The following is a 22,483-nucleotide window of genomic DNA, read 5'->3' as shown; positions in this document are numbered from 1 at the left end:
AGCTACAAACAAGACAATCTGGCTCCAAACGGAAGCAGAGCCTCGTGCACCTATCCTTCTCCTAACTCGTCATCTATTTCTTAGCAGATTAACTAGGAACGCCCTCGAGAACCACGTCGTCTCTGAACGGACACCGAACGAGGCTGCCCCAGGCTCGGAAGGCTACGTGCCGGCGGCTGAGACGCTGACCTTCGGTTTCCCGGCTCGGTTGGTAACCAGCCTGATGTCCCTCACGGTGCCATGAGCTTTGCAGATCGCTTCGAGTTCCTCTTTAGTGCAGGAAAAAGGCAGACCCGAGATAAAGAGCTTGTGTTTCTCCAGGGCAGTGCTGTACCTGAACACCTACAGAAGAAAGGAGCGGAAGAAATCAAGCACTCAGGGCCCAAGCAGCACAGCGACCAGCTCCCGCCGGGACCAGCCAGGCAGACCAGAGCCGACGGCGTGCTGGGAACTGTTGGCTCAGTCGCTCTGGGCAAGGCACTTAACCCCTCGAAGCCTGTACGTCCTCCTCTGTAAAACGGCAAGAATGAAAACAGCCGTTCTCCGAGTTTGGGTCAGGATCCACTGAGGTAATGTACAAAACATCAGCACCCAGCGGAAAGCAGGCATGGTTACAATTCCTAAGTTTATGATCACCTGTCAACAAACACAAGCTCCAAGTGACCGAGCCCTGAGTGAGACCTCAATTAGCCAGCTTGGAACACACCCCGGATAACGCTGGAAGTTTAGTTCTGAACGGAGTATAGCTATTCCCTGCGTATTGTACATACAAGTTGTAGCGTGAAGAAAGCATTGTGTCTATAGCAACCCTTCATGAAAGGCACTGTTTTTTCCACGAACATACCTTAAAATCAGGATTTTTGCTCTTATCCACACAGGGGGAAACAAACATTGGCCTCCCTTCTACATTCTTCCGGTCCAACTCCAGTGCCTTCAGGGCCGACTTCTCTTCTTTAAACTCCACGTAGCAGTAACCTCGGAAGTCGCCCCGGTTGCTGAAGATGGGACGGACCTCGACCACTTCCCCGCAGGCCTCAAAGAGCGGCCGGAGCTTGGCGTCCGGCTCGTCCATGCTGTAGGGCAGGTTGCTGACAAAGACGGTGACGCCGTCCTTGCTGCTGTCGTGCAGCACCTTGGGCACGTCCCTCTTCAGGGCAGCCGCCCTCTCCTTCTGCTTCGAGGGGGGCTCAACGGCTATGGGCGCGCTTCTCCCAAAGAGGCCCATTTCCGCCTCCAGGGCTTGTGCCTCTCCAGCTGGGGGAACGCTGTTCTCAACCTTTCTGCGTTTGGAAGCCGGCTCTACAGGTGGTCAGGAGAAAAGGCGGCAATGATTAACTGCTTCCTGTCAGGGAGCGGTTCCGTGTACATGCTCTTCCCACCACAAACAGCTGGTCTGCAACAGACGCCCGTGGTGAACACGCCTCGCTCCAGACACCGCGGCGCACGCGCCCAGCCTGTCAAGTCCTTCCTGGCTCACTGGCTTGTCCTGCTACTTTCTGCACCCTGACTACATTCAGATACGTGGACTGAATCAAGAGGAACAGATAACACGCGTCCTCAGCGTCTACGATGACATAAAAGGTCAGGGGTCTCAGCGTTCAGACGGCACGTTCCAGCGCCCCTCAGCCAGGGCCGGATGGGGCCGGGATCCACCCTCGGTGAGTCGGAAGTGTACACTTCACCTGCAGGCTGCACTTCGCAACGCGCCACAAAGGCTCTGTAGCTCCTGAAAACTTAGACCACTGTCTCGTGTCCTTCAAGAGTGTAACAACACTCTATTCCAACCCGTTCTCCTCACTGCCTGCAGAGCCGCAGCACTGAAACCCAACTGGCACTGGCCCCCTAATGCACACCCTTCTATCCGTTCCCCGCTGCTTCCTGATGAAGTCTGACCCCTGCGTGCTGCACTCAGGGGCAGCCCTGAGTGGGGCCCGGCCAGCTGGCCCGCCTGCAGCTCCAGCCCCATCACCTGCACCAGGGCTCAAACCCCGCGTTCTGCGGCTGGCAGCAAATGCCAGGCTGTTTTGTGCCGCACACTCTGCTGGCACCGGCTCTCTGTCTGGCTTCCCTTCTTTTTCCCTTGACAGTCACTCCCTTCTCCCCCCAGATGTCCAGATGCATGTATCACTTCCCCACGAAGTCTTTCTTGCAGGGAGCTGTCCCCCTAGTGCCTTGGTTGGCTTCCACCATAATTCACACCTACATCTCCCCCGGTCCCGATAGCACGCCATTGCAATCACATTTGCCTTACTCCGCTAAACCAGGGGCGCTGAAGGGCAGTGAGCTACCACGGTCATGTCTGAAGGCTCCAAAAAGTGGCATGAGAAAGGTCAACTGAATGATGACTCCATTACCATATCTGGCTGACAACTTTGTACTAGGAAAATGTAGGGTCCTTTCATGTCTAGAGAAAATTCTTTACTGTGACTAACTTTGCTGAAATAAATCTGACCCACACCTGCCCATTCCTGGAGTTGCAGGATTGACAGAAACACTGGCTGGAAAATGCTACCAAGTCAAAACCATGGGTGGGGCTGCGCAAGGCAAGTGTGCGTGCAGGGTGGGGCTAGAGCAGGGGTTGGGATCCTGGAGCCTGAGTGGGATAAAGCCGAGCCCACACATGGGGAAGGCAGGGACAGCGTGGGGTACGGGAGCCCAAGCGGGGTAGGGGGGCACCACACCAGAGGGCAGCGTAGGGAAGGGAGCCCAGGGGGACGGGCAAGGGTGTCTGTGCGGGGCAGGGCCTGGCACAGGGCGTGGAGTAGGCAGGGACAGCAAGAGTGACAGCATCGTGCTAGCAACGTGTTCGCCAATGGTTCAAGAAAAAAAGTTCTCTGTACAGTTTTTGCAACATCTCTGGAAGGCTGGGTGGGATGTCCCAAAATAAAACTGCTGCAGAGCTTTACCTTCTTCATCGTCGCCCCACTCCTTCTCATCATCCTCATCTGCTTTGCGCTTGTCTGTGCCTCTGGTCTTTTTCTTCTTTTTCAACGCTTTCTTCTCGGCCCGGGTCTTCTTCCGGTGTTCAGCCTTTTCTTCTTCCTGCTGGGCGAGGGCGGCTTCCTTCTCTGCAGCCTGGAAAATGGGGAAGCTGATGCAATGCTGGACGCAGCGATGACATGAACTATACTGACTTGTGATGAGAAGAGAGACGGGGACAGGGAGTGGAAACGCCTTACCCAAGTCAAAGGACGAGGCCATGAAAAACCAGGAAGATGCGCTCACAACTTTCCCCTGCCAGTGTTTCTCAGGCTTCCCAGGATGCTGTCTCTCAAGTCTACACTATATTTTACAACATCCCCAGTAATTATTCACCCAGAGAAAGAATGAATCTATCAAACTGGGGCCCTTATTAATTTGGGGGTGTTTATAATCCAATCACCAGACGAAGTGAGGCTCATTTCTATTCCTTTTCATCTATTCTAGCAAATTTTAAGGCCAAAATTCCCCCACTGCCCATTGTTTGGGCTGAAGGTTTAAGCAGATCTGAAAAATAACACAAGATAGATGTAGATATTGATTCAAATATTTTGTAATAAATACTAAAAGACACTTTTTAAGAACACCTCAAAGCTTCTGAAAAGTAGTATTGTAAGAAACACAGAAGAGTTATCAGAGGTTCCTAAGACTTCAAATAAACGGCATAATTACCTTAATTCTCTGCTCATTAACACGAGCTAATCGAGTTTCGGTTTTCTGAACAGCTATATCCCAATCTTCTAAAGTACCTTGATAGAAAGACAAACAAACTTTCACTTTTTAGGTTTTTGAAGGATATTATAAGATTTTCTTAATTTCCCCACACTCCAAAAGAGATCTCTCCCATCAGACAATAAAAACTGGATGGAGAATCAGCTCCCAATTTTAAGATGATTTTATTATGTATAGGCTTAAAGTTTTAGAATTCAAATAGTCCTTCAGGTATGTTTAAAACGACCCTTCTCCTTTAATAAAAAAGACCTCGGAAACTAGAATGTGATCTAATATGGGCTGTCCCTGGCAAAAATTATGAAAACATTCTAAAGCAAACGATACAAGAAATTTATATGAAGATGGAATAATTTTAAGAGCACTTCAAATGATAAATGTGGGGTATTTTGTAATTTGTTGTTGTTTGGGTGTTTTATTTCAAGTTCTGAGGGCTTCACAACTAATGTCCATGGATAAATTCACATTTGCCTACTGGAAACTTAATACTGGGACTCTGAAATTCAGCAAGTGACGTACACATAACCAAAAAACTCATGTCGCCGTCTGCCTCTCTGTGCTCCTCTGGAGTGTGTGACCTGCTCGAGCAGAGGTTCTCAATTGGAGTGACCCTGGCCCACAGGGAACACTCAGCCATGTCCGGAGACATTTTTGGTTGTCGTGACTGGGGACAGGAGGATTGTTACAGGTACTGGGTGGGTAGAGAGGCCAGGGATGTTGCTAGTGCTGCTACAGGCCCTGCAATGCACAGGACGGCCCCACACCGAGGATTGTGAGAACCCCGAGCTAGAGCTGCATGATGGAGGGTCCTCCTGGTTTCTGGAGCATGAGAGGACTCGCTGTCACTGGTGAGCACGTGACAGCCTTGTCAGCGTGTGCCACGTGAAAGGTTGTAGCCATAGACATGGTCTGTCCTTACAGACTCCAAGCCAGAAGCAGAGAGCCCAGGGTGCCGACCTTCTGTCCTCTCCAAGGTGAGCAACACTTCACAGACGTGCTCCGGGTAGTCACTCGTGCACTGAACTGCTCGGTGCAGGGCCTTCCTGCAGTGCTGGGTGTCACCATGTGCCCTAGGGCAGAAAATAAACACTTGCTGCCACCAGGACACAAAGCAGAAGGCACACAAAGGGAGGGGGAGTCTCCTCACAGACAGTGAGTGCCACAGGGGCACAAGCTCTACCACAACTCTAGCTTGTGAGGAGACTCTGGCTTCCAGAACTATCCACACAAAGCACTTCTGCATACCAAAGTACAAAGGCTGTCACAAAGGAAGTAATATGTCACTGTTTGGGGTGCAATCTAAAGTTGTTAGCTGTTTTCATGGAACACCATTTGCACTTTCTAATATGGTAAATATTAACAGATAATTTACATCTACAAAAGCTTTCGGAGGTCCTCAAATTTTAAGAGTATAAAGGGGTCCTGAGATCAAAAAAGTATGAGAACCACTAATCTAGAGGAACAGTCAAGCATTAAGAGTGGTTATCTCTGGGGGTGGAATTATAAGAAACTTTCACTTTCTACTGAATAAAAAAGCTGGTCATATTCTATATCTTCTCATGTTATTAGGCGTATTTCACTTATTTAAAATAATTTTAGAGGTTTATAATATATACATTATAATTAGACTTTCTTTTTTTTTTTCAATTTAAGCATGGAAAAGTCTTAAATAATATACCTAAACCATTAACTAATGATGGTTACGTCTGGGTCCATGACTGCAGTTAATTTGGGTTTTTTTCCTCTGTGCTCTTTAGTATTTTACATTTTTATATACAAAGCAAATATACTAAAACAATAAATACCTTCAAAAAAGTCAAATAAAACGTTCACGTCCAAAAATCAACACCCACCCTCCCCCCCTCAAAAAAAAATGAAAAGAAATACATCGCTACAAGAGCCCAGGCACAAATATTATGTTTGATCCTCTAGCCCAGCCCACGAATGAGAAACAGGCTGAAGGAAGGTGGCCAAGACTGAAGAGACTGTCCTGCTGGCAAAGCACCCAGGTCCTTACCTTTCCAGGTTGTAATACTCAAGCCACATGTTGGCATACTTGGCATTTCCTTTAGTCATGATGCTATCCCAGAGCTCCCGAGCTTTCTGCATATTATTACACAGTCGAGCCTAAGATGCATTAGAAGGCTCCGTTAGGAAAAGACCTGAACCTGATGACATCCACAACCGTTACAAAACATACTTCAAACAGACATGCCTAAAAAAACCACCCCTGACTACGGAAATCGCTGGACGTTCCCCAGGCTGCCCTCCATGGAAACAGGCCCAGCCCAACCACTCCAGCCTCTCTGCAGTGACAAGCCTCAAGGTACCCGCCTGAGCCTCTTTGTTGAGAACAAAGAGTCATAGCCCAGGGGCACTAAGACAGTGCTGGCTGGTCACCTGTTTATTTTTGTCAACTTTAATTTGAGAGGCAGTGTAGATCTAGGAGCAAATGCCAGCTCCACCACTTACTAAGTGACTTGGGCAAGTTACTTAACCTCTCTGAGCCTCAGCTGCCTCATCTTTAAAATGATTACACAAACATGCCATCTAGAAACTACCCGATAAATGTTTCTTTGATCTGACTCCCCCTCGGAGAATAAAACTTTCGAATTTTACAATTCTCTGAGCTGATTAATGGCAGCTCCCATGTCTTACCTGGAGGTTCTCAGCCCAGTAATAACATTCAACTCATTGTATCCTCTAATTAGTCAGATGATCTGTCTTCCGCATTAGGTTAAAGCTTTCCCAGTGCAGGCGCCCTTTCTAGCTCATTTCCCCAGCACCTCGGAAAGCGCCTGGCACAGTACCCACCTGACATGCTCTCACGAAGGAGGCACTGAGGGAAGGAGAAGTAAATGAGGGAATGCCTGGCATGCAGACATTTGCTACACATCTTCTACCCGGGAGCTAATATTTTCACTAAGATAGAAACAAATGTGCACCGAGCTAGGTAAATGCCACAAGTCCTAACAAAGCCTAGATCATCAGCTGGGATTCTGCCTCAATTTTAGCCACACCACGAGACCAAGGTGGATGAAACCAGTGGGTGTGTCAAAGCCATTTACCTCAATTCTAGCCCAGTTCTGCATGATCGTGCAGCTTGGATCCCCACTCTCGTTGAAACCTTTAAGAACAGAAAGTAAATTCTATTACAGAGACAAAAAAAACCTCTGCCTGAAAAGGCACATCAGCTGAGAACAGGAAATTCAACTGAACAAAAGCAGTAGGTTGGGGCCACACTTACGTTCTTCCACCTCCTGTTTCAGATACTCCAAAGCACGAGTGAATGCGGACCTCAACTCTTCCAGCTCTTTACTGGAGTCTGGTAGGAAGTGCAAAAGAGGTTTGGCTTTATGAAACCACAGACCATGTTTTTTTTTAATCCTACACTGAAACTCCCGGGAGCCTATTATGTACCTGGCATCACGCTGGGGACACAGAAATAAAAGTGCCAGTCCCTGCCCTCACCACATAGTGGGGGAAAGAGACAGTGAAGCAGAGCACATTACGGGAAGTACGATGACAAAAGTGAGCACAGGGAACCCAGTGGCGGGGGTCTCCCGCAGCCAGTGAAATAGCTGAAGGCCCCCGGCATGAGCAAGAACGAGTTCTGGTTGCTATTTTTTTTTGTTGTTTGAGAAGGACAAAGAGAAAGGCAGGGGATCCTGCATACGCTCAAAGATTTAAAAGAAACACATCAGTCTTATTTAGAGAACTACTTAGGATATATACAAGAGAGAGAAGAGAAACACAAAATGAGACTGAAGCACTGGCAGAAGGCTGCCTAAAACATCAGGACCATTACTCTTCCTTTACAATCCATAGCATGATGTGTCAAAAGACTTACACAGCAAGAATTTTTAGGGGAAAATAGTTACCAACGAGTGGTCTACATCATTTGCCTAATCACGATGTGTTTGGGCCACCAGAACATCTCACCAAAAGACATGTTAAGAAAAAGTTCAGTTCTGATATGAAGCGCATGAACTTAAATACCTTGTTTGAAATCAACCCTTCTCCTCAGGTAATCAAGGTACGCTTGCCAAATCTCCACATAATCGGTGGCCTGAATGAAGCCAGCACTCAAAGCTTTCTCGAAGGTCACTGGAGTTGGGAGAAAAAGCCAGAGTTTGTTGCCAATTCAAAAAGAAACTAACATAAAGTTATCAAGATTATCAGGAAACACCTCTACTGACTATAAAATACTACATGACTTAAAGTAACAATAATAAGATGCAACGAAGTGAAATGAGCTAGAGAGAAATGTTCAAGAGAAAAGCAACTAGAGCATTGCACAAACTGTTCTAGAGAGAGCACGTTCCGCAAGACACCCTGCAATAAAAGAGTTCCAGGTCAAGTAGGTTTGGAGAACAGACCACGACTCTTGAAAAATCACAATGAATACCGGCATGTTGAAAAGCTCTAAGAAGCCAAAAATACACAACCAGTTTATTTCCCACTTAGAGCCCTTCTTTTCACTAATACCCAATACCCCAAAGTACCACTCTGGGGAATGCGGATGTAATGCCGTTGTCAGAACCCTACGCTGCTAACTTGAGACAAAAAGCTTGTTCAGTCTTCCCACAAAAACATTCGCACCAGCAATCACTTGATGATCAACTCCATGTCTTTCCATAGCTAAGAGGTACCGACTCCACAGGGCAACCGTCCAGGGGCAGTTTCTAACGGCACGATTATGTACAGATAAGACCAAATCCTTTACTTTCAGCTGCCGATCCTACGATAAAGAATTGTAGAGTTAGGAGATAAAATTTTATGGTTAAGACTTCACCACGGACGAGACATTTCCAGCACAACCAACTGACAAAAGGAAACTTCCTGAAAAATGTCTCGTAACTGGCTTCTTCCACAAAGAGATATCATGGAGGAGTGGGGGAGACAAGAGGTAGAGAAGAGAACCTATACATTAAAAGAACCTTGAGAGACATCAGCCAATCCTAACGTATGGACCTTGTTTGGAACCTGATTCAAATCTTTTATACACATTTAAGTCTTTACCAAGAAACAGTGATTTCTGGATTTGCTTCAAAATAACATGGAATGGGGAAAATGGGTAAGGACATAGCTGAAACTGGACTAGTGTCGTTAGGTAATTGTTGAAGCTGGATGATGGGTACATGAAGTTTCATTTTACTAACCTGTCTACATTTATGTGATTACATTTTTCCATAATAAAAGGATAAAAGAAAAACGTAACCTGTTATAAAATCCTTAATAGTAAGACTATGCAATTGTTTTTACAGTTAGGGATCAGTTTAAAATAACTTAAAACACTAGGAAAACTTCCGAAGTGAGTTGACAAAGAGAAAAGGAAGATGAAGGAAAAGAACAAAGAGCAGCATGCAACAAACTCCAAGCACTCTTACTGATTTTCTTTAAATAGATCCCAAATTAGTAAACACACACACACACACAATGAAATCAGAACAGTTATCTTACTAGGTACTGACTGTAACGGATCCATAAGTCTGGGACCAGGCAGTTCTCAACCAGGGCGCGCTCAAAGATCAACTGAATGCGAGCGGGATCACCAACTTTCATCTCAAAATCGATGTATGCTTGATATTCGGCCAGCCGGGGTGCTTCTGCTTCCAACTGAGGCAAAGGAGAACCACAGTGAAGTTGAAATGAGCTACTCGGAACTGTCAGGAAGCACAGCACATCTTCACATTAAACTTTGGTGAGGCTGGCTGCACCAGGACAAGCTCCCCAAGCCCCACTCTCAGCACCTCTGCACATGGGGACTACAGTTCGATGGGCAGAATGAGCGTCCAAAGAGCCTCTTCATGGCAGTAGCTACCACGGCTCCATAAACCCTTTTCTAAATCCATCCCTAGACTGCATGCGATTTAAATCTCCCATCAACCCGGAACTGAATGAAAAAGAAACAGCTTTGCCAATGACCACTGTTAGCCACCCTTCCAAAACAGAAGTCACTTTCACAGCCTATAGAGCGCAGTGAATGCTGCCACACAGGAGTAATTCAGTGCCTTGTGCTATTTCATATTTCAGGCTTGTCATTCCAAATATCGCTCCCACCAGATTCAGGTACATGCAGAAGACAGACGAGGCCATGCTGAATGTGTGCTGATCCAAAGTCATACAACCAAATGTCTTTTTTAGACAAAATCCTCTTATCACCTTGTTTTCTTTTCAGACACACTCTGAGGATGGTCAAAACAAAACTGAACTGGCTGAGGGTGTCATTAATGGGGCTTTGTGAAATACAACTATACAGAAATCATTTACATGTGAAAAGGGGTGAGGCAGCACATGCAGACCAACAAGAGAGCATCCAGGCCCGAACATAGAAAATGATGTTTTAGAGTCTCTGTTTATAGTAGTAATAACAACAAATTAGTTACCCAGACACACTGTGCCATTGCAAACAACCAAAACTGCTAGATTACATATGAAAAAAACACCCTGAACATCACCAACAAACTGGTAAGGAAACAAGAAATACGAAGGACAAACACCTAGAGAAAGTGGTTAAGTGAAGGGTAAGCTCTTGCTGGCTTAAGATGTATTAAGACTTTGATCTTCACAACAATCCTCTGAGGCACGTACCGTTACTGTCCCCATCTTACAGCGAAGGCCCCTGAAACACAAGGAGGACGCGTCCTCACCCCAAGGCAGAAGGCTAGTAAGTAGCAGAGCTCAAGTTCCAACAGGAGGCAGCCTGGCTCTCAACATCTGTGTTCTTACTCACTAAACCACGAAAGAGACCAACAACATAGCCAAGAAGCCTAACAAACCACAAGCAGGATAAACACAAAGACATCCACACGTGGACCTACGATCATGGAATTGCAGGACATCAAAGCAAACCAATGACATCTTCAAGTCAGCCGAGACAAAATAAGGATTGCCTTCAAAGATAGCAAGAGTTAGACAGCTGACTTCTCAACAGCAACAATAGAAGCAAGACAGAAAGATGTATTTAATTGCTGAGAGAACACAACTATCAAGCTAGAATTCTATATCCTGAGAAATTAAGTTTCAAGTAAAACTTTTTCAAACAAACAAAAACTGAGAAAATCTGTTACCAGCAAGTGTCCAGTGTGGGAAACTCTAACGGGTGGACGTCAAGCAAAAGAAAAGTGATTCCAGATTAAAAAACTGGATGCACAAAGGACGAGCAAAGAAAGTGGGACATATATGTACTGAAGGTAAACAAACTAGGACTGGATGATATAAAATTAACGATGACGCCCTGGGTGCCAAACAAAGAGACAAGAAATCCAAGATAGCAAGGGCGTAAACCTGAGGCATAGCAAATGAAGTTAAAAGCATTCTACGACCAAGAAAGAGAACAAAATGCCCCTTACAAATAATGTTATTGTTTTAAAAAAATGTATGTATTATTGTCAATACAGAAAATCCAAAAGAATCCATAATTAATAGTAACAAGAGTTCAGCAAGTTTGATAAAAATTAATATAAAACCAACTTACATTTTATATACCAGGAATAACTAGAAAATCTTGAAAAAGACACCCTTTCCAATAGCATCAAAAACCACGTAGAAATACATCTAAAACATATGTTCAAGATTACCAGATGAATTTATAAATGTATAAAACTTTACAAAAAGACAAGGCCTATCTTAAACAGCAGAGGCCTCTACCATGTTCATAGTTTGGAAGATTCGATATTAAAAAGGTGTAAATTCTTCCCCAAATCGATCTACCGTGTTTCCCCGAAAATAATACTTAACCAGAAAATAAGTCCTAGCATGATTTTTCAGGATGACATCCCCTGAACTTAAGCCCTAATGCATCTTTTGGAGCAACATTTAATATAAGACTTGGTCTTCTTTTTGGGGAAACACGGTACAGATTCAATGCAATTCCAGTAAAAAATTCAATAGCTTTTTTAATAGAACTTGAAAAGCTGATTCTGAATTCAGGGACAGCATTAAGAGCTAAAGGAAGCCAAGAGACTCTTGAAGAGCGACAGGTGTGTTGGAACTCTACCTAACATCAAGACTTACAAAATTATCATCATTTCGACAATGTAATATAAACCAGCGGACGGCACAGAGAGGCCAGGAAGAGTCCCACACATAACAGGACCGCTAATCTATGACAGATGTGGGACTGCCATCAGTGAGAGGAGGGCAGAATCATCAATCAGTGCTGAAACAAGTGGTTCTCCGTATGGAGAAATGAAACGGGACCCTGCCTCCTACCATACACAAAAACCAATTCCAGATGAAGACCTACACAGGAGCTTCAAAACTATAAACTTTCAGAAGAAAACAGAGCAAAGTATATTAATGACTTTGGAGTATAGAGAGATTTCTTAGCATAACAAAAGCACAAACCCTACGGGAATAAATGATGAATCCAATTCAATTAACATTGAGAACTGGCCATCAAAAGATGCCATTTTAAAAAATGAGAAGACAAACCACAAACTTGGGTGAAAAACTTTGGATAAACCAAAAGGAAAATGAGTCAAAGACTTTAACAGGCACTTCACCAAAACAAGGAATCTGAATGGCCAATATCATGGGGAAAGATGCTCAACTTCATTAGTAATCAGGGAAATGCAAATTAAACCAATAATCTCAGACTCGTCAGATTGGCTAAATTTAAGGAGATTGACATCCAAGGGCAGCAAAAGCAATGAGAAATCTCAGACACTACCAGGAGGAGTGTAAACTGATAACCGGGAAAACAGTTCCACTCCTAGGTGTACACACGGAGAAACTCTTGTCCATGCGTACCAAGAGATACGGTTGGAGGCGCACTGCTGCTCCGAGCAACGCGCTGGAAACAACCCAACTAACGAAGAATTTGGATAAATTGTTTACATACAGACACCTTTATAGCAAAACAAATGGACTGTAACTGTATACTCATTGGTACAAGTAAAATCCCAAAACATGTTGAATGAAAGAAAATTACAGCTTGATTCCAAGTTCAAAACCAAGCAAAATTAAACAATATATTAATTAAGGATACATTCACAGGCTGTCAAACTACAAGGAAAAGCAAGGGAATGATTATCACAAAAGTGAGGAAAGTGATTACCTCTCGGGAGAGGGGCACATAGGAGACGTCTAAGGTACTGGCAATGTTCTATTTCTCAACCTGGGTGGTGGGTACATGGATGTTCACTGTATCATTAGTACGTAAAGTGTGGGTACACATTTATACACTCTATATATTTCACAATAAAACAAGTTTCAAAGCTATTGTTTTACTTGCAACTATTGATTCGGGACAAGTTTGCAGAGAGAAGTTTACTGTAAAAGAAGCCAACACTTACCAGCGCGTCTTCATAGGGTTTGTATTTCTCCAACTGCTGTAGGGCTTTGTTATAGTTCTGAATGACCGACTCTGGTATCGGGTCTTCCGACCATTCTTCATACTCTGCAAATGTTGCCTCCATTTCTATTGAAAGATGGATTCAGCCCCGTGGGTCTTGCCATTGGGTTTTTTCCAATCCAGACATAGACTAAACCATGGACTCAGGTGCCACTAACCCCTCCCACATCTGTGGCCAAAGTAACTCTCACTGATCAAATCCTGAGCTCTTCCGCTGAAGCTCAGACTTGGCTTTAGACTCAATCTCAAAGTACCCTCCCAGGCAGCCCTGTCAATTAATTAATCGATCCGAGTTAATGAAACTAGTTGCAGTGCTTTCACAACTCACTTAGTGCTTCTGAGGTTCTACCACTTCACATCTATCAACATTTGATTCTCACAACTCCATGAGGCGGGTTCTACTGTGATCCCCATTTTGCCGTTGGGGAAGCACAAGCAAAGGGTTATATCAACTGTCTCCAGTGAATGGTAGCACAAGGTTTTGAACCCAGGTAGTCTAGCTCAAGTTCACTATGCCACGCTGCCTCAGGCTGGGATAGGAGATGAAATCTCCAAGCCAGCTCCGTTCTAGCCTTTTCTGCATGTCACCCAAGGATTTGACTGGAGAGCCACTTTATAGTTTGTTAAATCAAATCCAAATAAACCATGAAGTAAAAACAGAAATAAGCCTGGCATCAAGTAAAAACTAATTGTGCCTAGGGAACAAGATGCCACACTCTTGCGAGGCTGGGGAAAACCCTCCCAGCACTGCTCACACACAAGCTCCAGAACCGCAAAGGCTTGGCCTGCCAAAATATATTCACCCCAAAAGGAGACTCCTCACCAAACCCCCAAGAAATTCAAATATGAATACTTCGCATCGACAATGCTTCTGAATCAGATCACCCCTCCACCCCGGAGAATGATACGGACCCACGTAAAATCCCCACCCTGTCACGGAAGAGGTTACTCCTGAAGAGAAAATGCTCAGACTGGAACTCCGATTCAATATAGTTTTCCCAAAAAATACGGGGCGGCGGGGGGGAGTGGGAGGGGTGTCGGTTCCCCAATTCCTTTCAAAGACCCTATCTCTGCCTCTCCGACAATGTTGTAATACAGGAAACTAGGAGTCAGGAAGTCTGGCTTCCAGTCCTGCGTGACCCTCATAACCCACCTGAGTATTAACAATTCAAGACACATTTCTACCCGAGAGTAAGAATGCCGGCTCCACCTGCCTCACGGGACGCTGGGAAAGGCCTAATTACACGACATACCCCAAAGCGTTTTAAAAACCACAAAGGGCTGGCTGTTGATGTATCAGTTTCTCTTACCATAGAGTGGGATCGCCAGCTGTCGCCGGAAGAGACTGTGCACTTTCTCCAGCTGTGAATCAAAGGTTTGGTCCCGGTCAAAAGGGGAAAGGAAGCCAGCTATGGGCTAAAGAAGCAAATTCGTAGTAAATGACAAACTTTGGTTCTTCCTACTTCAAAAATTATTTCAACACATTTTTAGTCCAAACTAAAAAATGTTTAGTCCAAACTAAAAAAATGTTTGTGACCTCTTATACATTGTGCCAAATGCTTCAAGAGGTACAAAAATAAATGTTATCTTTGCTACCAATGATGGAGCGGAGAAATCAAGAAGGAATATAAGAAACGTATGGAAAGCATTATAATGAGGCAGAAGCTAAGTGTCATCAAAGCAAAGTATCAAAGGGTGGCTTGCTTTCGGCTGCTTTTCAGAGCCAAGTTTTATTGTTATGAAGGGAGGAAACCAGGAAAGATTCCTGGCGTAGCTGGTATTTGGGGTGTGTCTGCAGGCTCTCCAGAGGTGGTGAGAGAAGGAAACTGACTCCCAGTTGAAGGAACATCATGACTTAAAAGTACGGTGGCCAAAAAGTACAAGAATATTGCGGGGAGTGTGGGACAGAGGCCATGCAGGTTACGTGTGCTCCGAGAGGGAGCCACAAATGTCAGCCAGCGGAGTCAGCCCTGATGCCTTAGGGCACACTGGAGGCACGCGGCCGACTTTCAACAGGGACATGATCCAAGAAGGGACGAGGCCACTTTAATAATAATAATAATGTAACTAGTAGAGGGCTTCGTATGTACCAATAATACCTTTGTGTGCACACATAGTGGAGAAGTGGCACAAAGGAGACTATAAAATTCCATACTTTGCAGTGTAAACAATGCAATTATTTTGGGGACAAATCTCTCGCAGTTACTATTAGACACGATTTGGGGGTGGGAGGTGACGGGGTTACGCTTCTATATTATCCTGGAACCAGTAACTAAAACAGTATTTTTCACCATACGGAACAAATTGTAGGGTCATCTGCTTTATAGTCAAAGACGTCATTCTTGCTACTCCACAGAGACTATTAACTTCACTTACTTTACTGGCCACACGCTAAGAAATTGGTGAAGATCATTCTGTTAACTGTGTCCCTCAAGGAACACGGAGAAGGACAGCCCCGACTATTCCAAGGGAAGCACTGGTCACAAGACAGGGTCACTCACCCGGGCAGCTTCCACAATCGCACTTTCAAACTCCCGATAAGCCTCCCAGATGGCCAGGCCTTTGGTCATGTGTAAACCGACGGACGAGAGAGCCCTTTCAAACACAGAGCGGACTTTCTCAAGGCCACCTTTCTGACCAATCCCGCCGACTGAGTACTGGCCATACTCCAGCCAAATGTTTGGACCTAAAAATGAGAAGTGTTCTATTAGTTTGGGATGTAAAACACCCAAATATCAAAACTGATGCAGGACAAAAGAAACGTGCCCACCAAAAAAGTACTCATTCATGCAAAAAGGACCAGAGCACCATCAACAAGCGTCCCAATTTACCTATGCCAATACTGCAGCCTGAAACGGAAGGATAGCTAAACAACGTTCCTACTGAGTACAATTGTTGAGATTTTACTGCAAGAACAGTATATCCCAGGTAGTAATATGTAAAAATATGATTATAAAGTTTATTTATTAAAACTGAAGGACTCCAGTAATAGATTTCAATGAAAATAGTTACAAATCTGAGTCAATCTTCACAAAGATTTCAAAGCCTCCAATTTTTCAACTTTTGAATCTTGATTCATTTTTAAGCCTTCTGGTCAAAATGAAAGAAAAAAATTAAAAGTACCAATCCTGCTACTACAAATCTATTATTTTAAATGTCTATTTTTAATGATGTTTAAACGACAAAAAAGGATCTGGTTGCCTTATTTCTTTCACTGTTTTTTAAACGTTTTATATACTCACTCCCACAGCTAAGACCAGACTAAGGAATTAAATTCTTCATGCATGCATCAATTCTTACTGTGCACATTTTGTCTATATTTTTCAAAGATCTGAAAATTATTTCAGAGGCCTATACCCTAACCTTGTCAAATAAAAATACTAAAAAGATAAAGAAGTCCATTTGAACTTTTGTTTCCCTGACGTTTGCTTTATCACTGAAGTAGGTTTATTTCAAGAACTTAGACAAAGCCACTCTGTTTTCACTCACCAACATAAAGCTGCTAGATGGGCTGCAAAATAAAAATGCAAATAAGCTAGCTCTTGGAGCTGAAGCCCTTAGTGAACGTAAGTCAAGTTTACAGATGGGCTATGACACAGCTGCTCCTCTAAGAGAGGGTCATTTTCAATAAATTAGATCGTGGCTTCTCCCAACATTTAAATCATCTAGAGACGGGCAAATATTCTGAGCAGTGTTTTACCGTACAAAACCTAAGGGTGCAGAGGCCACAATGACTATGACAGGCAAACAAAAGGATGTGTCACTAGATCCCAGGTTCCAACACAGGCACAAAGCCTCTGCACAAGGTTCCTCCAAAGACCGAGGAGCCTGATTTTCACAATCTCTGAAGAGCCAGAGGAGTGTAGCCATATGCTGTTAGAGGCGCCATGACCACCTCCTGCACAGCTTGACGTCAGTACTGAGTCCATGCTGAGGAATGACAGAGGGCTACACCTGGTATCTTCAAATGCACAAAAACATAGTTCAAAACTAAGAAGCAGGGAAACGTGGCTTTTGAACATTCAAAACAAGTGACGCAATTTCCACCCACTAAAGCTCCTGAAAATAACACGAGGACCCCGTGGGCTCCTATTCAAAACTCCTTATGAGACATAATCTCTGAAGCGTGGTTATCTGGCTTCCTGACCCACAGCAGCCCTGACGCAGCTGGTGGGAAGGGAGGGCATACTGCCATCAGCACCACGTGACAGCAGAGATGACTAGGCCTCCTACACAACCATAAAGGACTGGAAACCATGACAGCCGGGGGAGGGACAAGACATCCTTAGAGGAAGAGAACTGCTGCTGCTAATGATGACCCGGAGACATGAATAAAGGAGGAACAGGATCAGCAGAAAACATGGGAATGTCATGCATTTGGAATTCTGTCAGACTCTAAGAGGCCACGTGGGCAGCCGAGGCCCAAGGAGAGCTTTTAAAAGCACATTCACTATAACTATATTCACAAAACACCTATTATTTTCATTATTCAAATTATGAAAAATAAAAACTTGATCAATTCTTGGCTGGTAAAGGAACATGAAAAATCCCCTCCCTCGGAGCGGTCGATCTTCTACGTACCGATGCTTCTCGTAAGGGGGAAAATGCCCACAGTGTTGAGTGAGGAAAGTCAGGGAAGAAGGTAGTTGGATGTAAAAGGGGGGATTTTTTTAAGGCTTTTTAAAAACAATTTGTCCATAGCGTTGCCTGATGTGGTGTCCAATGTATGTAGAGAAAATATTTAGAGAATTACACAATCCACAGGGTAAAGGGTAAAGGGACTTCAATGAAAGTTAGGCATCTACACGTCACTTGCACAGGTAAAACGTCCGCACCAGCAGACCAGGGAGAGACCTCTGGGGTGACGGAGGGTTCTGTACCTCAATGACAGGGGTGGCTCCCCAAATCTACACACAGTGTAAAACTTCACAGAACTACACACACACACACACATTATACCAAGGTCAATTTCCTGGCTTTGTTTTGTACTCTAGCTACAAGATAGTGGGAGAAACTGGATGAAGTGAGCACACAGGACTTCTCTGTGCTATGTGTGCAATTTCCTGTAAATTTATAATTATTTCAAAATAAAGGGTTTTTTCAGATTTAAAAAAAAAAACTCATTCTGTCCAAAACTTTTCAAAAACCCTGCAATGTGTAAAAGGTGATCTTCAGTCATATAGAAATACCATGTAAGTTCTTCCTATGAGTGTATTCGTTCACTTACTACAAACATTTCTTCTATTTATACAGGCGCACCTCGGAGATACTTCAGGTTCGCTTCCAGACCACCGCAATAGAGCGAATGTTGCAATAAACACATGTGACACAAACTTTTTGGTTTCCCAGTGCATATACATTATGTTTGCACTCTATAGTCTATAAAGTGTGCAACAGCATTGTGTCTACGAAAACAATGTACATACCGTAATTAAAAAACACTTTCCTGAGACTGTTGGAAAAATGGCGCCCATAGAGTTGTTCGACACAGGATTGCCACAAACCTTCAATTTGTTTTTTTTTTTTTTTAATGCAATTATCTGTGAAGCGCAATAAAGCAAAGCACACTACCACGAGGTGTGCCTGTATTTTAAAACCAAATATCCTCAGTGAAAAACCACAGACAATGATAATAACTGAACTCCCATCTTTCCGATTGCTAGAATAATGCTCACTTTTCTGGGCAGCAGCATCTCACAGTACGACCCGCGACAGCAGAGGCTGGGGCTACATAAATGACACGGCCAGACACACTGGAAAAGGCCCCCGGGGAACTTACAAATGTAATCCTTCACGGCTTTCTCAAAGAGGTCGTACACGTGCTCTCTGTCCAGACCGTCCAGGGCCATGGTGATCTCGTCATGTAGCCACTCCAGCCAGAGCTCTGCAAGACAACACGTCCTGCGTTACCGCCTCCCTCACCAAGGGGAGGGCGGAAAGCAGGAATCTTCCTGCGCGTCCTCAGCACGCAAACGTTTCATCCATCTTACACAAGCTGGCACAGTTCACAGAAACAATTCTTAACACCTGCACCGAGCACATCGAAGGTTTATACTTCTAAATAAGATCCAATCACAAAGATCATAACATCCTACACCAGTTGGGCATTTTATGTTTTGCAAATTCTGGGTTTGTAAAAGCAGTGAGGCTGGTGAAGTGTTACCTACCTTCGGTCAAGGGGAAGATCTCACTCATCTTCTGGCGGGCCATCCTCACTTTGGTAAGCTCCCCTTCCAGCCGGAGCAGCCGGATGAGGTCCACGTGGCAGTTGTAGTCGTAGACATTGATGGACAGCTAAAAGGAAAGGGCAAAGAAATTGAAAATTAAAATGCCACCATCAAAATGACTTAGTTTTTTTCACCACTGGTGACAACGCACATGTCTGCCACAAACAAAAGAAATGTGCTATCTGGGAGAGCCTCTGAAACAGAAAGGCAACATTTACCCCCCCCCCCCCCCGGAAAAGGAAGGGGGCAAAAAAAAAAAAAAAATCAATGAAAGCAGCTTTTTTTTTTTTCTTTTAAACTTTTATTCAGTTAAGTGTTTTTCCAGGACGTCAGCTCCAAGTCAAGTAATTGTTTCAATCTCGTTGTGGGGGGCGCAGCTCACAGTGGCCAGTGTGGGGATCAAACCAGCGACCGGGCTGTTAAGAACACCGCGCTCTAACCAACTGAGCTAACCAGCCGCTCCCAAAAGAAGCTTTTTATAAGAATCATAAAGCTACCTCAAATCTCTTACAATTCCTGTCAGAACATACTTGAATTCTCTTTAAAATACAGGACACATTCTAATGAAACAAATAAACACAAAGTTTGACCTCAGGCAAGTTATTAACTAAGCCTTCATTTCTCATCTATAAAATAGGGATACCGCAGGTTCTAGCTCAGAAGACTCTTGTGAGGATTTTAAAGACAATTTAGTAACGTGCTTTAGCGCATGCCAGGTACATAGGTAATAGCTCTTTTCTTTCACCAAACAAAAAGGGAGGGAGGAGGTGGAGGAGGAGGGGGTGACCCATATTGGCAGAAACAAGAATAACAGATTGGTGTCTGTTGAAGCTGAGTGATCAGTACATAAAGGTTTATTTTTATAGTTGAAACTTTTCAAACTAAAAGTAAAAATAGTAAACTAATTGCTTAAAAAGCTATCATACATCTGAGACAAAAGAAAACCAGAAGAATTTCTTACTGGCAGACTTACTCTTCTTCAAGAATAGCTCAAGGAAGTTCTTCAAACAGAAAGGAAGTGATAAACCTTGGAGCATCAGGAAGAAAGAACAACAAAAAGAGCAGAAAAGTGGGTAAATTCTCCTTATGAGTTTTCTAAATCGTATGTGATAACTGTAACAAAAATTTTGACTAGCTGATACCCAAAATAATGATATTTAAAATAGGATTGGCAAAGGGGCATAAATGGAAGGGAGATTTTCACACCGCACTCAGTGGTAAAACACAAATACCACGTCAGTCAAATATACTGAAATACAAGCAACCATTAAGAAACTATACAAAGCAATACACTAAAAATCACTATAAATAAACCAAAATGGAATCCTAAAAAATGTTGAAGTAACCCATAGGCAGCCAAGAAAAGAGAAACAGAAGAACAAAATATGAAAAGAAAAAAATAAAATAAAATGTCAGGCTTTAGACCTAACGTATCAATCATTACATTAAATGTATATGGTCCAAGTATACTTGCTAATTAATAGGAAGAGAATGCAGAGAGGATAAAAATACAACCCAACTACATGCTGATTACATAAAATCACTTCATACTCAAGTCTGTAGGTAGGTTGAAAGTAAAAGGATGGGAAAAGACACTATGCAAACATTAATCAAAAAGCAACAAAAATGGTTACATTAATAACACATAAAGAGCAAAGAAAACTGCCAGATAAAAAGGGACATCATGTAATGATAAAAGAATCAACCCACTAGAAACACCAAACAATGCTAGATGTGTATGCACCAAACAACAGAGCCTCAAAATAGATGAAGCAAAAACTGATAGAACTAAAACAAGAAACACATCTACAATTATTCTGGGGACTTCAACATCCCCCATTTCAGCAACTAAAAGAACTACCAGATAGACAACCAGCAAAGATACAGAACTCAATACCACCACCAACCAACAGATTCTAATTGACATACATAGAATACTCTACTCAGTACTAACAGAATACGCTTTTTTCCCCCATCACGTGCCCACAGAACATTCACTGAGACCATATCCTGGACCATAAAACAAACCTCAACAAATTTAAAAGAAATGAAATCATACAGAGTACATTTTCTGATCACAATAGAATCAATGTAGAAATAAGTAACAGGAGGAAAATCTCTAAACACTTGGAAATTAAGCAATACAATTCTCAATAATCTATGGATCAAAGAAGTCTCAAAAAAATTTTATAATACATAGAACTGAAAGAAAACGAAAATACAACAAATGAAAGTAAGTGGGGTACAGGTAGCACAGTGTGGAGAGGAAACGTTACGGAACTAAATTCACTGCACAAAAAGAATTATATACCATGACTAAGTGGGATTTGTTCCAGGTATGCAAAGCTGGTGAAATCTTTGAAAATCAGTCACTCTAATCCACTATATCAACAGGCTAAAAAACAAAAATCATGACATCCATTGACACAGAAAATGCACTTGACAAAATCCAACAACCATTCACTATAAAAACTCTCAGCAAATTAGGACCTTACCAAAATTAAAACGTTTTTCTCTGTAAAAAACTATTTAGAGGACGCAAAGACAAGGTATTAACTGGAAAAAAATATTTACAAACCACATAGCTGACAAAGGACTAATATCTAAAAGATATAATTCCAACTCAACAGTAAAAAACAAAGAATCCAATTATAAAATGGGCAGAAGACATGAACCAACATATATATTCAAAGAGAACACACAGATGGCTGATAGGTCTATATGAATGGTGTTCAACATCATTAGCTATCAGGGAAATACAAATTAAAACCAGAATGGGATATCATTATACACCTAATCGAATGGCTAAAATAAAAAGTAGTGACTAAATGGCTAAAATAAAAAATACTAAATGCTGGAGAAACAAAACAACACTGGCTCGCTCATACATTGATGGGAATGCAAAATGGGTACAGCAACTCTGGAAAACGGTTGGCAATTTCTTATAAAATTCAACATACAACTGCCTTATCACCCAACAAGGGCACCCTTGGGCATTTTCCCAGAGAAATAAAACCTACGTTCACACAAACACCTCAGGTGAATGTTCGTAACAGCCTTATTGCCAATAGCCCCAACTGGAAACAACCAGATGTCCTTCACTGGGTGAATGATTAACCATGACACACCCACACCATGGAATACTACTCAGCCATTAAAAAGGCATGAACTAATACACACACAATGC

At 43.2% G+C, this 22,483-nt stretch overlaps 1 protein-coding gene across 5 annotated transcripts in view; it reads right to left on the bottom strand.

Annotated features, from left to right (window-relative positions):
- The window catches only part of SART3 (spliceosome associated factor 3, U4/U6 recycling protein), a 31,272-nt gene that overhangs the window by 2,529 nt on the left and 6,260 nt on the right, over positions 1-22,483 (bottom strand). For 3 of the 5 annotated variants that reach the window (XR_013992538.1, XM_081037820.1, XM_081037822.1), the window contains exons 2-17: positions 19,237-19,363; positions 18,849-18,953; positions 15,571-15,755; positions 14,380-14,485; positions 13,011-13,135; positions 9,172-9,327; positions 8,311-8,449; positions 7,708-7,815; positions 6,956-7,033; positions 6,777-6,835; positions 5,726-5,835; positions 4,666-4,778; positions 3,652-3,728; positions 2,907-3,075; positions 845-1,299; positions 190-342 (exon numbers count right to left, since the gene is read on the bottom strand). Coding sequence is in view for 3 of the 5 variants with exons in the window: in XM_081037820.1 (XP_080893946.1) it covers positions 190-342; positions 845-1,299; positions 2,907-3,075; positions 3,652-3,728; positions 4,666-4,778; positions 5,726-5,835; positions 6,777-6,835; positions 6,956-7,033; positions 7,708-7,815; positions 8,311-8,449; positions 9,172-9,327; positions 13,011-13,135; positions 14,380-14,485; positions 15,571-15,755; positions 18,849-18,953; positions 19,237-19,363 (2,265 nt within the window). In the remaining 2 variants the exon portion in view is untranslated. The remainder of the gene's footprint in view (positions 1-189; positions 343-844; positions 1,300-2,906; positions 3,076-3,651; positions 3,729-4,665; positions 4,779-5,725; positions 5,836-6,776; positions 6,836-6,955; positions 7,034-7,707; positions 7,816-8,310; positions 8,450-9,171; positions 9,328-13,010; positions 13,136-14,379; positions 14,486-15,570; positions 15,756-18,848; positions 18,954-19,236; positions 19,364-22,483) is intronic. The other 2 variants (XR_013992537.1, XM_081037821.1) reach the window with 1 other exon arrangement.

Source organism: Rhinolophus hipposideros (assembly GCF_964194185.1).
Source record: "Rhinolophus hipposideros genome assembly, chromosome: 24".
Lineage (NCBI taxonomy): Eukaryota > Metazoa > Chordata > Mammalia > Chiroptera > Rhinolophidae > Rhinolophus > Rhinolophus hipposideros.
This window is presented reverse-complemented; position numbering and strand designations above follow the sequence as displayed.